The sequence below is a fragment of the Pongo abelii genome, chromosome 10 (assembly GCF_028885655.2).
Source record: "Pongo abelii isolate AG06213 chromosome 10, NHGRI_mPonAbe1-v2.0_pri, whole genome shotgun sequence".
In the NCBI taxonomy this organism is placed as follows: domain Eukaryota; kingdom Metazoa; phylum Chordata; class Mammalia; order Primates; family Hominidae; genus Pongo; species Pongo abelii.
Window position 1 is genome coordinate 7,192,325 of NC_071995.2, and position 16,669 is coordinate 7,208,993.

The 16,669-nt window shown below is 47.3% G+C and overlaps 1 protein-coding gene across 2 annotated transcripts; it reads right to left on the bottom strand.

Annotated features, from left to right (window-relative positions):
- Positions 1 to 598: 598 nt before the first annotated feature.
- Positions 599 to 15,937, bottom strand: C1RL (complement C1r subcomponent like). Of its 2 annotated transcripts, none has more exons than XM_024256999.3 (6): positions 15,719 to 15,937; positions 14,222 to 14,450; positions 7,897 to 8,086; positions 5,577 to 5,702; positions 5,361 to 5,435; positions 599 to 2,848 (listed from the first exon to the last, which is right to left on the bottom strand). In XM_024256999.3, exons 1-6 carry the CDS (start codon positions 15,787 to 15,789, stop codon positions 2,076 to 2,078), a joined length of 1,464 nt encoding a protein of 487 aa, XP_024112767.2. In that variant the 5' UTR covers positions 15,790 to 15,937; the 3' UTR covers positions 599 to 2,075. The 2 variants fall into 2 exon arrangements, with proteins under 2 accessions (XP_024112767.2, XP_054382712.1); XM_054526737.2 differs by having other exon boundaries at positions 5,361 to 5,483; positions 15,719 to 15,911.
- Between the last annotated feature and the right edge of the window lie 732 nt (positions 15,938 to 16,669).

Here is a 16,669-nt window from a genome sequence, read left to right on the forward strand (position 1 = left end):
TTGCTGCATTTGTTTTAAAACAAGTATTGAAGACCTTGTCTGTTACAGTATTTGCTCCTTTTGGATTTGATTCTTGGGAAAAGGATTTCTCTCTTAAAGTAGAGGTAGGTTTTCCTCTGTGGATATGTCTCTATCACTAGCTCATCTATGTCCATCATCTGTATCTCTAACCTCCCTCTCTCTCTCTCTCTCTCTCTATCTCATCGTCTGTATCTCTCTCTCTAGACCTAGAGACAGCGATGGAGATGTAGGTATAGATCTAGACGTACATATATAAATATAGGTGTATATATATATTTTTGCCTTGGTATGGAGAAACTCATATCATTTTTTTAATTATAAAAATAAGCAAAATAAAAATGTTTCATGCTCATTAAACAAAACTCAGCAAATAGAGAATAGTGGAAAACCAAACAGCCAAAATCTTATCAATAAAACCACCTTTCTTTAGTATTTTGAGAGAATTATTATTATATATTTTTGGAGATGGGGTTTCACTATGTTGCTTAGGCTGGACTTGAATTCCTGACCTCAAGTGATCCTCCTGCATCAGCCTCCTGAGTGGCTGGGACTGTAAGTATGCATCACTGCATCCGCCTTTTGGGAATATTTTTAATAGTCTTTTGTACTGTGCGTGGGTGTAAAAAACAGAAGTAACCACATGTATGTTCAACTTTGCATCCTGCCATTTTTTTAGAGATAAATTGAACCTTTGACCATATAGCAACATGACTCTTGATGCTAACAAATTACCTCTCTTCTCTCTTTTATGGTGTTTATTTTCTATTTCCATTGAACAGTTGTATTTTATTTGTGTCTTTCACTGTAAATCACCTCCAATTTTTTTTTTTTTTTTTTTTTTTAAGACAGAATCTTGCTCTCTTGCCAGGCTAGAGTATAGTGGCACGATCTCGGCTCGCTGCAACCTCCGCTTCCTGGGTTCAAGCGATTTTCCTGCCCCAGCCTCCTGAGTAGCTGGGACTACGGGTGCCGTGCCACCATGCCCAGCTAATTTTTGTATTTTTAGTAGAGGCAGGGTTTCACCATATTGGCCAGGATGGTCTGGATCTCCTGACCTCATGATCCACCTGCCTCGGCCTCCAAAAGTGCTGGGATTACAGGTGTGAGCCACTGTGGCTAGCCCATCACCTCCAGTCTTTACTAAAAATTAAAGAGTAGGTCCTCTCAGGTTGAGCAGTTCCCTTGATGATGGAGGCACAGGTGGGGTGTCCACGGGAAATTCAGTCCAGTGCGGGGCTCACCTGGCTTCTGCAGGAGATGGGGCCAGCAGGAAAGTGTGAGCCAGAGGATGCCATTTTCACAGAAGCAGGAATTCCCAGGGAGGGAAAATGGTAAGGATGTGGGGGCTGGGAGGGAAAGCGGGTGACACAGCAGGTTAGCGGACAGTCTCTGCAGTCACACACCAGCTGAGGGACTTGGGCAAGTCCCTTTATCCCCTGAGCATCATTCCTCATTTGTCGCACATAGATAATAACACATCCTTTGCTAATATGGTATGATGATTAAGTGAAAGAACAGGTGAAGCACCTGGCATATAGAGGACATAAAATTAAAAAGGAGCTATTTCTATAATTGCTTCTTGGAGCTGCACAATAGCTTGAATATTTGAAGGTTAACTAAAGGGTCTTAGGAATGTTTCAGAAATGAAATGCAATGAAAACCCCTTCCTCCATCCTCTAATAGCGGGTAAGAAGGTGACTCTTCCACAGGTGAGTATAAAAGCTGTGTCAACAGATGAAGTAGGGGAAGGGGGTTCTAAGGACATTCAAGGCGAAAGTTGCTGAGATGTACAGGGTTCCCTGGGCCCAGTGCATGCGCACAGGGAGGTAGAGGGTGAGGAGGAGCGGTCTGTGGAACCCTGCTTCCTGTCTGGGATGGGGCAGGCTTGCCGGGTGGGGGTTTCTCTTGCAGTGGCTGGGTGCAATAGTGATGTGAATAGGGTTTCCCTGCCTCCCCCAACCCCCACCCCCAATCCCTACCCCAGCGTTCAGTCCCGGCCCTCTGTTGCCTGGGGCCTCCACTGTGCTGGTCAGTCACTGTTCAAGCCCCCAGGGTCAATTCTTGCCATTCATCACTCCCTTGATCCAGTCCACGTAGCTGAGCACTTTGGTGTAGAAGTCATACCCTTCGCCACACCCTATGCCCCAGGACACAATGCCGGTGGCCACCCAGTGATGGGCATGATCATCCCATACCACGTAGACGCTGCCACTGTCCCCCTGGCAGACACTGTGCCTTTGCGTCTCGTCCCCAACACAGAACATATTGTCAGAAAACACCTCGGGTCTCTGTCTCTTTTGGAGCCAGGCGTTGCAGGCCTCCCTGGGAGCTACAGGCAGCCTCGAGTATTTCAACTCAGTAGTTAGCCAGCCCATCTCCATGCCAAACCCACTGACGTAGCCCAACAAGCCGCTGCGGTAGAGGGTCTCATTATCGGGCAGACAGACCGGGAGGACGTTGGGGCCCAGGGGGATGCTGTGCTGCAGCTCCAGGAGGGCGATGTCCCCGCTAAAGTTATGGGACTCATTCTGACGGTAGTCGGGGTGCACAACGACACGGTGGACAGGGTGGTTCCCCAGTTTCAGCATCTCATCTATGGCTGTGTGGCCCAGGAACACATTCACACTCTGGTTCTTCCTGAGAGAAACACTGTCCTTGGGGTAGATGGTGTGGGCAGCAGTGAGGATCCATCTGTCCCCCAGCAGGGCCCCGCCCCCACGGCCGTGGATACTGGTGAAGGCTTGCCAGGGGAAGTTGCCCAGCTTAGCTCTGGAAGAACCAAGGGTCGTCTGATTCTGGGCAATCGGGGTGACTGGCCGTCCGCAGACTGGGAGAGAGGAGGGGTGGGGGTGACAGTCAGCAGCTGCGTCTAGACACGTTGATTAAAGACCTGCTTCTCTGAAGTGCTGTAGTAGGGGATGTGTGAAGAGCCTCTGGGATCAGGATTTTATTTTACTTTTTTTGATACCGACTTTCGCTCTCGTTGCCCAGACTGGAGTGTAGTTGCGCGATCTCGGCTCACTGCAACCTCTGCCTCCTGCGCTCAAGCAATTCTCCTGCCTCAGCCTCCCGAGTAGCTGGGATTACCGGCACCGACCACCATGCCCGGCTAATTTTTGTGTATTTTTAGTAGAGTCGGGGTTTCATCATGTGGGTCAGGCTGGTCTGAAACTCCTGACCTCAGTGATCCACCCGCCTCGGCCTCCCAAAGTGCTGGGATTACAGGCATGAGCCACCGCACCTGGCCGGGATCAGGACTCTTCTACTGATGCAGACCCATGGTGTAGACCATGTGGGCAGACAAGGGCAGGTAATCAGTGCCAAGTGTACGGGGCACCCATCCTGCATGGGACTCAGGACAGTGGACTGAGGGTAGGGAGCACAGATGAGCACGTTTGGGGCTGGTTCTGCAGGGCTCTCCTTCCTGCCGCCTCAGAGGCTTTAAAGCCATTCCTTTGGACCACCCTGGGCCCCTATACTACAGGCAGAGTCTGTTTCAGTGCCTCCTGCCTCAGTTTTGTGTCACTTCCCTCATTTGTAACATCTCCCACTACCACCTGCCCTCCAACCCAACCCCAAAGCACTGCAAGCCTTCAGGCTACCCCTAGAGTTTTCCGTGGATCAGATTGGGTTAAGAAGACAATGCTTTCGGCCGGGCGTGGTGGCTCATGCCTGCAATCCCAGCACTTTGGGAGGCCGAGACGGGCGGGTCATGAGGTCAGGAGATCGAGACCATCCTGGCTAACCCGGTGAAACCCCGTCTCTACTAAAAAATACAAAAAAAATTAGCTGGGCGTGGTGGCAGGCGCCTGTAGTCCCAGCTACTTGGGAGGCTGAGGCAGGAGAATGGCGTGAACCCGGGAGGCGGAGCTTGCAGTGAGCCGAGATCTCGCCACTGCACTCCAGCCTGGGCGACAGAGCGAGACTCCGTCTCAAAATAAACAAACAAACGAAAAAAACAAAAGAAGGCAGTGCTTTCATTCAAAAGTGTGGATCTCAAAAATGGTGGACTTGAACCCTCATGTATTGCTGGTGAGATGTAACATGGTGCTGCTGCTGTTGAAGACAGTTTGGTGGTTCCTCAAAAAGTTAAACAGAATTATACAATCCAGCAAGTCTACTCCTAGGTATATACCCAAGAGATTTAGAAACGTATGTTGATATAAAAACTTGTACACAAATGCTCATAGCAGCATCATTCATAATAGGCAAGAAATAGAGACAACCCAAATGTCCATCAGTTGAATGAATAAACAAAATGGTGTATCCATAGAAGGGAGTATTATTTAGCCATAAAAATGAAATACTGATGGATGCTATAACAAGAATGAACCTTGAAAACATTACGTTAACTGAAAGAAGGCACAGAAATGGCCACACATTATATGACTCCACTGACATAAAATCCACAGAGGCAAGTCCACCGAGACAGAAGACAGATTAGTGGTTGCCAGGGGTGGGGGAGGGGAGAGTTGGAGGTACTGGGCTTTTTAGGTGATGGTGACGGAAACGTTCTGGAATTAGTGGTAATGGTTTCACAACATTGTGAACACACTGAACGTTACTGGATTGTACTGTTTAAAGTGGTTAAGCCTGGGTGCAGTGGCCCAAGCCTGTAATCCCAGCACTTTGGGAGGCTGAGGCAGGTCGATTACTTGAGGCCAGGAGTTCAAGACCAGCCTGACCAACGTGGTGAAACCCTGTCTCTACTAAAAATACAAAAAAAAAAAAAAAAAAAAAATGAGCTGGGCGTAGTGGCAGGTGCCTGTAATCCCAGCTACTCAGGAGGCTGAGGCAGGAGAATCGCTTGAACCCAGGAGGTGGAGGTTGCAGTGAGCCAAGATTGTGCCATTGCACTTCAGTCTGGGCGACAAGAGAGAAACTCCAACTCAAAAAAAAAAAAAAAAAAAAGAAAAAGCCACTGCACCCAGCTGTGAATTTTATCTCAATAATTTTTTAAAAAATGGTTGACTGTCTGGCACTGTGTGGCGTCTAGGTAGGGAGATATTTTAGGCATGGAGAGCCTGTTGGTATATCCTTAAAATGTATGGCACAAAAAGAGGGTTTTCTGTTACTTCAGCTTGTTGGTCTCTCTTCCTCCTTTTCTAGTCCATCTCATTAACTTCCTTCATGCTTTTCCTCAGATATATCTTGACCCCTGAACAATGAGGAACAAGCTCCCTGCCTATTCTTTTCTGGGCCTTCTTGATTGCCCTGTTCTTCCTCACCTTCTGCTTCTTCCTTTCTATTCTAAGGCTTTCCTTTAACCCCTGTGTCCTGTAGGTCCCAGTTGCAGCTGAGGCTTCTTGGGGGAATGGTGCTAGCAGGTGGCTACTCACCAGGCATACACTGAAGAACCTCCTCCCCATCCTGTCCATCTTTCCAGGTCCCGGGGGTTGCGCAGGTGAGTGCCCCTGTGGCGCGAAATGAGGAGAGGCAAAGAAATAGGCTCAGAGTTGAAGCTGTTGGTTAACAAAGCAGGTGCTCAGAGGGTGTCAGGCATTTGGGTGGGAATGAGGCGGATGGAAGCCACCCCTCAGCAGGTGGGGACTCACCTGCTGCCGCGGCCTGATAATAGGGCTCCTGACAGTGGTTCTGGACCTTGGCGGGGTTGTCTCCAGGTGCGTTGATGGCCTCAGAGCCCCTGCTGGCCTCGCTGACGGGCTGACTATAGTTCACAGCTATAGGAAAACAGCACCTAGCACAGACTTGCCAACTGGCAACCCAGGGGCTGATTCTGGCCCATGGCTATACTTGGTTTGACTTGCACAGTGTTTTATTTTTTATTTTTAGTTTTTTTAAAACATTTGAGTTAGTTTTCACTGATCAGATTGACAACACTCAAAGAGTTTGAAGATAACTGTGACAAGCAGGGTAGCGGGGAACAGGCACTTCCATATATGTTTGGTAGGTATGTAAATTAGCAAAACCGTTTTGGAGAAAATTTTAGCAATATCAAAATTTAAAATGCAAATATTTTTTAACCTACTACTCCATTTCTAAAAATTTAGTCTAAAGATCTTCTCACACATGTGCTCAAAGATGTAAATGCAAAGATATGCACAGTGGCACCATGTGTGGCAGCAAAGTATCTATCAGGAGGGCTGATCAAATACATTATGACACATCAATCAGGGAGATTTTATGTGGTCATTAAAAATAATGAGTTTGCCAGGTGCGGTGGCTCACGCCTGTAATCCTAGCATTTGGGAGCCTGAGGCAGCCAGATCACCTGAGGTCAGGAGTTTGAGACAAGCCGGGCCAACAAGGTGAAACCATTACTAAAAATGAAAAAATTAGCTGGGCGTGGTGGCATACCTACAATCCCAGCTACTCAGGAGGCTGAGGCAGGAGAATTGCTTGAACACAGGAGGCAGAGGTTGCAATGAGAAGAGACTGTGCCACTGCACTCCAGCCTGGGCGATAGAGCGAGACTTTGTCTCAAAAAACAATAAATAAAATAAAAAATAAAAAATAAATGAGTTAATGCTGTCCGTATGGAATGGGATGATCTTATTTATTTAAATTTTTTTTTTACAATTTTTAAATTTTTTTTTTTTTTTGAGACGGAGTCTCGCCCTGTTGCCCAGGCTGGAGGGCAGTGGCGCAATCTCGGCTCACTGCAAGCTCCACCTCCTGGGTTCACGCCATTCTCCTGCCTCAGCCTCCCGAGTAGCTGGGACTACAGGCACCCGCCACCATGCCCTGCTTGATCTTTAAGATATATTATTCAGTGGAAAAACGCCAAGTTTAGAACACTTGCAATACAGATACACACAATTTATCCTCTTCCTAGGAAGAATACCTAGGAAATGGAGAACACAGTTGTTTCTGGGGAGGACAGCCAGGAGTTAAGAGCCAGAGATCAGAGGAAGACTTACTTTTTAGCATACTTAAAAAAATGATATTTTATCATGTGCACCCTTCCTTCCTTTCCTTCCTTCCTTCCTTCCTTCCTTCCTTCCTTCCTTCCCTCCCTCCCTCCTTCCTTCCCTTCCTTCCTTCCTTCTTTCCTTCCTTCCTTCCCTCCCTCCGTCCTTCCTTCCCTTCCTTCCTTCCTTCTTTCCTTCCTTCCTTCCCTCCCTCCCTCCTTCCATCCTTCCTTCTTTCCTTCCCTCCCTCCCTCCTTCCTTCCTTCCTTCCCTTCTTACTTTCCCTCTCTCCCTCCCTTCTTTCTTTCCCTCTTTCTCCTTTCTTGCTTTCTTCCCTTCCCTTCCCTTCCCTTTCCCTTTCCCTTTCCCTTCCTTCCTTCCTTCCTCTCTTTCTTTCTCTCTTCTTGTGTCTCCATGTCTCCCAGGCTGGAGTGTGGTGCCATGATTATGTCTGACTGCAGCCTCAAACTCCCTGGCTCAAGCAATCCTCCCCCTCAGTCCCTGAGTAGCTGGTACTACAGGTGTGCACCACCATGCCTGGCTAATTTTTAATTTTTTTTGTGGAAATGGGTCTCACTATGTTGCCCAGGCTGGTCTCCAACTACTGGCCTCAAGCAATCTTCCAGCCTTGGCCTTCCAAAGTGCTGGGATTACAGGTGTGAACCACTGCCTCCAGCCAGTATTTATCTTTCAAAAACAAATCTGAGTCATCATTTGAAAATTTATAATTTTACTTAAAAATCTGGATTTTTGGCATCTCTTTAAAAATGAGATGATCTGCAAACACTGGGCCTGTAAATCTGTGGAAACAACTGCTGAGGCTGAGCAACGGCTGTCTCTTAATAGGGTTGCTTGCCAGCAGGGGCAGGGCTGGGGTCCAGCCCAGGTGTCTCTGAGTTCCCAGCCTCAGCTGTCACTCAAGCTTCCACTTAAGGCTTGAAGATACCAGGGTCACGGCTGGGAACAGAGGCTCCCTCCCTACACCCCCAGGAAGGATACTCACCCACGGTTTGGTAGAGGGCAAGGAAGCCCTTGTGGAGGTGGGCAGTCTTGTTCTCTGAGGAAGGCTGTGTGCAGAAGGTCAGCCGCAAACTCCTCCCTGAGGATATAAACTCCCTCTGACCAGGGGGCCTGCCCAGAGGGGAGCCTTGCTGACCACAGAACTGGCTTGGATCCAACCCGCCGGCCGAGATCTGAAAGCAGGAGGAGGAGTGAGGCTGCAGATAGGTGTGGGGTGAATCTGTGCTGCTGGCGTCACAGGGGCACATCCTTGGTGTGACGCCAGCCCCATCTAGATGGGCCGTGCCCCTCTGGGACTCAGAAGGCACCTCGCAGAGGCTTCCTCAACTAGCTTCTGGTTCCATTATTGACGCCTGAGTTTCTTCCAGACATGACCACATACTACAATGTTTCTTTAGCGTACCATAATTATTTCATATAACCCACTATATTTTCCGTCTTTTAAGAAGTTCCTTGGGAACCCCAGGGTTCCCATAAGAGTCACTGGATTATAAATTCTAAGAAGGCAAGGACTACTTCTGTCTTTTTCACCACTGAGTTCCTGGTGCTCAATGTAGTACCTATAGCACCACAGCTTTGACTCAATGAACATAGGCACAAGCCCCTTCCATCCAGCTTCTCCTCCATCCCCAAACCCCATCCCATCACCTTCCACTTCTCTGAGTAACTTTCTTTGGCCAATATCTGTGAAGCAGTAAGACCCTCTGCAGAGACAGAGCCTCTGGGGTCCCTGCCTTTTCCTGCTTTCCTTTTTTGGGGTGCCCCTCCTCTTATCCCACGCACTTTGTAAACGAAGCTCTCACAATGTATGAAAACCTAAGGACACAGGTGTCCACAGTCCAGGTGCACTGGATAGTGTTGCTTCACCTGGCAGGTTGTCTCTGTTTCAATGCCCTTTTGACTGTCTCACCTCTGCTCAAATCCCTTCCTGTGGGTTCCTCAACTCAAGGAAGGGGCCATGCTTCCTGTTTCATCTCTGTTCCAGGCACACAGCTCACTGCTTAGCTCATTTTATTTCTGGTTTTCATACTGATCCATATATCCTAGGTTTTTGCTAGCTCTCCATTCCCTCATTCTCCACAAGTCCCAAATTCATTCAAGACTTCATCCAGACCATATCATTATGATCAGAGTAACTGTGTAAAAGTTGCGATGAAGAAAATTTCTCAATCGCCCCAAATACCTGGCTCAGACAAATCCCAATACTGGTCTTTTGCTTAGAATATCAACAAATGTAACTCCTCCATTTAAAAGGCCTGCTTTTTGGGGAAGAAGCAATTTGATATAGGAAATGGTGCTCAACTGCTCTACTTGGTTGTAAAACCCTCCAGTTTTCTTTTTGCCCTTTTCCCTGAATTGTTAGCGAAATACAATTGCTTAGGATTCTAACTAGGAAAGTAGAGTGGACACAGGACTGAGTCCTAAGACCCTTAAATTCTAGACTTTGCTACTAATTCCATGTGTGAAATGGGGAGTTTCTGAAGCACTCAAGATCTCAGTTTCCTCTCCTATATAATGGTCTGTGTGGCCTCTTCCAGCATGTTCTATGGCATCTTCCAGAGTCCACACTAAGAGCAGTGGTGAGGATGGATACTCAATACCTGCTCCTTCAAAATTCATTCTGTTGTGTGTCCTGCACACACATAAGCTTGCATTTTATTCACTCTCTCACTTATTCCTTCAACACATTTACTGATTGTGTACTATGTGTAAGATACTGTGCTAGGTGCTGGGGACACAGATATGACAAAGGTACAGTTCTGCTCCTGAGGAGCAGTGGCTGAGGACGCTGACAAGTAAAAAAATAAACTAGATTATAGTGTGCTGAATTCTGCATTTGAGGGGGGGGGTGTGTGTGACTTACTCTGGGAGGAATCCTATTTCTGAACTTGAAGTTTCTCAATGACAAGAAAAGAGGCCAGGATTAAAAATCTCCGTGATTTAAGAGGAACGGGACTCATGGTAGGTGCTCAACAGACATAGGTGAATTGAACAAAGTATCGTCCTGACTGGTTAAGTCTGAAGCAATAAATGCACGCATGTATTTCCTCTCCCCCCTCAAACCCCAGTCATATGACAGCAAAGGGATAAAATGGTACACATAACCAAGGACAAAAAAGGGAGAGAGGATGACAGCAGATGACAGGTGTCAACACACTTTGGAAGATGACGTGGAGATGCAAGTGATAACTTGAGTTTGCAATGATGGGAGCCAACATAAAGCAAGCAGGTTCTCATCACAGAACCAGGGGAAGTTTTAAAAATTGGGGGGAATCAAGATAGGGATGAGGGAAGGGCTGGCACAGGGATGGCAGACCGGAAGCCTGTGAGGGAGACTGCAGAATCCTAGAATCTCTGTGCACCCAGGCAACTCCCTCTGGCCCACCCTGGCAGAAGGCATGAGCTTAACAAGAAACCCTGGACTTGAGGCCCCGCGGCACACTTGATAGAGGGGGCGAAGGCCAGTGCAGCAGGTCCATGAATAACATCGTTGTTTCATTATGATGTTGATGAGAAAAAATATTGCCCTGTGTCTGGGGCCACCGTCTGGGTGAAGTTTGCACATTCTTCCCGTGTCTTCAGTGGTTTTCTCCAGGTCCTCTGGTTTCCTCCCACATCCCAAGCTGTGCCTGTTAGGTGACCTGGTGTGTCTCCACGGTCCCAGTGTGAGTGAGTATGAGTGTGTGAGTGCATCCTGAAACAGGATAGTGTCCTGTCCAGCACTGGTTCCTGCCTTGCATCCTGAACTGCTGGAACAGGCTGTGGCCACCCGTGACCCCAAACTGGAATAATTGGGTAAATAATCTTACTCGTTTTTATTAACCTTTCTTACATGTAGGCATAGTTCATATGTATTTAAATATTTAATATTAGAAGTGTTTGGGGTCTTTATTTAGAGGTTTGGTGATGTTTCTGTGATCAGTAATTGCTGTAGAAACTTTACTCTTGTCTATATCAATTAGCTCTATGGCCAAATTGGTTTCATTCTATGTTATTTCTCTTAAAGTCATACTTTCCAAGAACCTATGGATGATATTAAGTGAGGACTCACTGTACCAAAAACAGAAGGATTAAGTGAAAGTCTACCTGCCAAACAGTGAGCTGCATCTCCCTCCACCAGGCCCTTTTCTCAGCTTGTTGACCAGAATGCTGGGGTCCCTGAGTTGGAATCTGCAGGAGTCCTCTCAGGGGAAACTGGCTGCCCCCAAATGAAATGCTTTTACATCCTGACAGTTGGGAGGCCCCCAGTGGCACATCTAGGTCACCTTGTTGATAACCGTATTTTCAAACCTATCATTTGACAAATTTTAGCTATCTACACAGAACTTCCAATCAGTATTTTAGTGCTCCACTCTTTTTTTTTTTTTTTTCCTTGAGACAGAGACTCACTCTGCCCCGCCCAGGCTGTAGTACAGTGGCCTGATCTCGGCTTACTACAACCTCCACCTCCCGGGTTCAAGCGATTCTTATGCCTCAGCCTCCCAAGTAGCTGGGATTACAGGCGTACACCACCATGCCTGGCTAATTTTTGTATTTTTAGTAGAGACGGGGTTTCACCATGTTGGCCAGGCTGGTCTCAAACTCCTGGCCTCAGGTGATCTGCCTGCCTTGGCCTCCCAAAGTGCTGGGATTACAGATGTGAGCCACCGTGCCCGGCCTTAAATATGAATGGACAGCCAAGTATTATCAGATATTGTAGGAAAGTCTCTAACACAAAAAGCCGAGACCAAAACAGACAAATGGTAAAAAGGAACTTGGATGAAATAGACCTACCATAGAGAACAGAAGAAACATTTAAAAATAATCCCAAAGGAGGGAAAGGAGTTGATATTGCATCAATGAAACAAGAACAATACTCTATAAAAAGGCACATTTAGAAAATTAGGATGAATCCTTAGAAATGAAATAATATGTCATTGGAAAGAAGCCATTAACTAAAAGGTTGGGATTTAAAGATGAGGAAATTTCCCAGAAAGTAGAACAAAAGAGATGGTAAATAGAACAAAACAGATAACAAAGCTAGAGAATCAATCTAGAACATATAACAACTGAATTATAGGAGAAAGAGAAAATAAGGAAATGAGATATCTAGAAATTATTTACAAAATAGCACAAGAACATTCCTAGAATTGAAGGACTAGATTAAAAGAGGCTCTAGATTAAAAGAAACCTGCACAATGAGTGAAAAACCATGTGTATCAAGGGACATCATAATGAAAGTCCAGAATACTAGCAATAAGGAAAATATTCCAAAAGTTCTAGAGAGAGAAAACAAAGGATTAGGAATGATAAGGGCATCAAACTTCTTAAAAAAGTCTAGACCTAGAAGACAATATCATCAAAATTCTGGAAGAAAAAGGTTTCCAATCTAGAATGCTATACCCAGATCAACTATCCATCCACTGTGAGGGTAGAACTGAGACATTTAGACTTATATAAGATCCTCTAAAATTCACTCTAAAATACTCTTTCTAAGGAAGCCACTGGTGAAGGTGCTCCTCCAAAAAGGGAGAGTAAACCAAAAAAGAGAAAGGTATGGGATTCAGGTTCAGCACAGGTAAAGGAAATCCCCAGAAAGAGGGAGAAGAGAACTCCCAGAATGTGTGACGGCTTAGAGAGCAAAGAACTCAGGCTGTGAAAATAAATCGAGAGATCTTCAGGAGGGATGTCACCAATTGAAAGGAGGACCGATAGACTGAAATTCATGCTTGAGTATTTCAGAAGAAGATTTACACTCCTGGCTAAGAGTCTGGTGAGATTAGTTACAGAGACAACTAAGCAAACTAAAAAGCAAAACAAAAACAAACACCCCCCACCAAAAAAACAAAAGAAAACAAAACAAAACAAAAAACCTCCATGTAACTATTGACTCCTAGGAAACCCAAAAGTTGGAGAAGAAAAGAAGTATAATTATTTTATGCCATGTGCTCAGATGTGAATATTTTACAGTCATAATAATGTAAATAATTAATAAAGATTAAACTAAAAATGATAATATAGGTAAACTGGCAGAATGAGGAGCGGAAATGTGGGTGGTGAAGACTGAAGACAGATAAAGCTAGTCCTTAGCTTCTATACTGTAGTTGAACATTAATAGAAAATATGTAAAAATGAAAGACAAATAAGCATGTTATTTATACATATGAAGTTAAAGACCAGATGAAACAGCTACATGAATTGGCAAATGACTGATCCTGAGGAGCAGCACTCAGGGGTGGGAAGGGACAGTGTGGAGACTGTTGTTATTCATAAACCTTTAAAAAAAAATTTTTTTTTTTGGAGACAGGGTCTCACTCTGTCACCTAGGCTGGAGTACAGTGTCATGATCAGAGCTCACTGCAGCCTCTACCTTAAAGGCTCAAGTGATCCTCACACTTCATTGTCCCTTGTAGCTGGGACCACAGGTGTGAGCCACCACACTTGGCTAATTTTTAAATTTTTTTGTAGAGATGGGGTCTAGCTATGTTGCCCAGGCTGGTCTCAAATTCCTGGGCTCAAGTGATCCTTTCGCCTCAGCCTCCCAAAGTGCTGGGACTACAGACATGAGCTACTGCGCCCAGCCTTAGAAAACTTTAATTAAAAAAAAAAGTCTTACAACTATTATGTATCCATAATAATTAAAAATTTTAAAATTAAAAAATAAAGTTCAAAAATTTATATGTGTGTCATTCTGATATAAATAAAATTTAAATCAAAAGATAATGTGCTCTTTTTATTTTTATTTATTATTTACTTATTTTTGAGATGGGGTCTTGCTATGTTGCTTAGGCTGGCTTTGAACTCCTGGGCTTCAGCCCTCTGATCCTCAGTCTCCTGAGTATACTGCTGGGACTACAGGCTTGCATCACTCCATTAAGTACTGTTTTTAAAATGTCCTTATTCTGAATAAGGCTTTGGCGTTAGAAGTTTTGTGATAGCTCTTCTAAGGTAAGTGTGAACGGTGACTTAATCTTTTGTTATTATTTTTGCCCAGCTTCCTTACCTGATAGAGTAAGCACTCAACAAATACATGATGACATATTTTAAGCAACCAGTATGTGCGTCCCTGCCCCTGGCTCCATAGATTTGCAAGATTTGTGTGTCCCTTCATAAGTCTTCCAAACGCAGGGCCTGCTTGCTGCCCTCTTTGCTCTGTGGGGTCCAGATGGCAGCCCCGGAGGCGCTGGTGGGAGGCTGTGTCCTGGGGTACACCACTGCTCCCAGGTAAGCCCTCCTCCAGATGGGGGATTCAGGGCACCGCCACTTCCCACAACCCCGGGAGTCTCCCTGGCCACAGTTCTGGCGGGACCCCCCCATCCCCAGCTCACTGTGACAGAGTCCCCTGCACAGTCCTGGGACGGCTCCAGGTCGAAGTCCTGGAAGACGAGCCTCACAGCAAAGCCCTCTGGAGCCTTGATGTCCGTGCTGCTCTCTTGGCCTTTGCGATACGGCTCTGGGTACCCGGGGGATGTCAGCTGCTGGGGTAGCTCTTGGGCCAAGAGGACGGAGCCCCGGGTGGGGCAAGCCTGGAGGACTCCCCAGAGGAGCAGCCACCACCTGTGAGTCGGGGGGAGGGTAAGGTGGGGCCGCGCAGCTAGGGCCGGAAGCCTGTGGGTGTGGGAGGAGCGGGGGAGCCGCGCTAGGACTGAGAGGCCTCTCGAGGCAGGGCTAGAAGCGGTGGCCTCACCCTTGAGGCCCGGGCACTTCCCGTCTCCTCCCTTGTTCCCCTTCCTCACCCCAATCCCTACAGCCTCCCGCGCAGCCTGAGCTCTAGGATTGTGGGTTTTCCATCCTCCGAAGACATCACCTTTGCTCATCTCCCAGGAGAGTCTCATCCAAAGGAGGGGGGTGCTTTCTGCTTCAGCAGATCCCACCCCACCCTGGGATCCGAGGGAGCAATGGTGGGGCGAGTGAGGGTCTGCCGCAAATATCCCCCGACCACCCTCAGGGAAGGTGCTAGAGGCCACAGGCAAATTTCAGTTTCCCCATGGAATATCTGCTGTGCTGCTGCTGCTGCTGCTGGTGGTGTGTGTGTATGTGGGGGATATGTGTGTGTGTGTGTATGTGGGGGATGTGTGTGTGTGTGTGTATGTGGGGGATGTGTGTGTGTGTATGTGGGGTGTGTGTGTGTGTGTATGTGGGGGATGTGTGTGTGTGTATGTGGGGTGTGTGTGTGTGTGTATGTGGGGGATGTGTGTGTGTGTGTTTATGTGGGGGATGTGTGTGTGTGTATGTGGGGGGGGTGTGTGTGTGTATGTGGGGGATGTGTGTGTGTGTATGTGGAGGATGTGTGTGTTTGTGTGTGTATGTGGGGGATGTGTGTATGTGTTTGTGTGTGTATGTGGGGGATGTGTGTGTGTGTATGTGGAGGATGTGTGTGTGTGTGTGTATGTGGGGGATGTGTGTGTGTTTGTGTGTGTATGTGGGGGATGTGTGTGTGTGTATGTGGGGGGTGTGTGTGTGTATGTGGGGGATGTGTGTGTGTGTGTATGTGGGAGATGTGTGTGTGTATGTGGGGTGGGTGTGTGTGTGTGGGGGGGATGTGTGTGTGTGTGTATGTGGGGGATGTGTGTGTGTGTATGTGGGGGATGTGTGTGTGTGTGTATGTGGGGGATGTGTGTGTGTGTATGTGGGGGATGTGTGTGTGTGTATGTGTGGTGTGTGTGTGTGTATGTGGGGTGTGTGTGTGTGTGTGTGTGTATGGGGGGGGGTGTGTGTGTGTGTGTGTGTGGTAGGGTGGGGGGAGGGAGGGTTTGCGGCCACACACCCTCCCTTCTCTTCCCCTCCCGTCCTCCTCCCTCCTCCTCTGCCTGGGACACACTCACATTGCGCCTGGACAGCCTGTGGAGTGAGGGCTTCTCCAGAGATATTTCCCCCACACTCTGGGTCCAGGCATCTGGAACTGGACATCTGGGACCTGCGAGAGAACTGGCCCAGGATAGGGAACAAAAGCTGAAGGCCGGTGGGGGAGGAGGAAGTTCCTGGAAATGTTAAGCAACTCCACAGTTCCCCTTCTCCAATTCTCCGGGCTGGGCTCCACCTGCCGTCTGACTCAGGAACAGCGGGCCCGCCGCAGCTTAGGGGAAAAACGTCCAAAAACCTCGCTGGTCCTCAGAGGTGGCAGGGCACTGACTCGACCCCTTTGTACTATTTAACATTAATTTTTGCCATGTGTGTAGGATGGCTCCTTGTGAGTTATGGCTGCTGCCTTCAATCAGCCATGTCTCTTCCTCCCCGACCTTTCCGTTCACGACATATCTGGGGAGCCTCCCTCTTGTAGAATTGAAGTTTGTGATCCTTGAACTTGAGTTTTCTCTTCCTTTCCCTCCTCACCAAGCAGGGGTGGGGGACATGCGCTTAGGTGGTCTTTTGAATCCTATTCACAACCTCTGGAGGCTGCTTGTCCAGCATGGTCAGGGCTGGGGTCGAGCCCACGTGTCCCTCAGTCCCTAGTCCCAGTCATCACTCAAGCTGTCACTCAAGCTTCTTTAGGCAGATACTAGAGCCCATGGCTGCTCTCACCGCTCCCCGAGGAAGGACACTCACCTACAGCTTGGTAGGAGGCCAGAAGGCCCTTGTGGAGATGGGTGGTCCTGTCCTCAGAGAAGGCAGGTGTATGGAAGGCCTTACGTTGTACACACACACACACCTCTCAGAGAAGAATCTATTGCTTCCTCCATTTTGCATATAGTAATATGGCAGCAAGTTACAGACCCAAACAGGGTATGCTCTCCATCTTTGGTTTTTCTAGGCTAGAGAGATTTAGGAGAGCCACA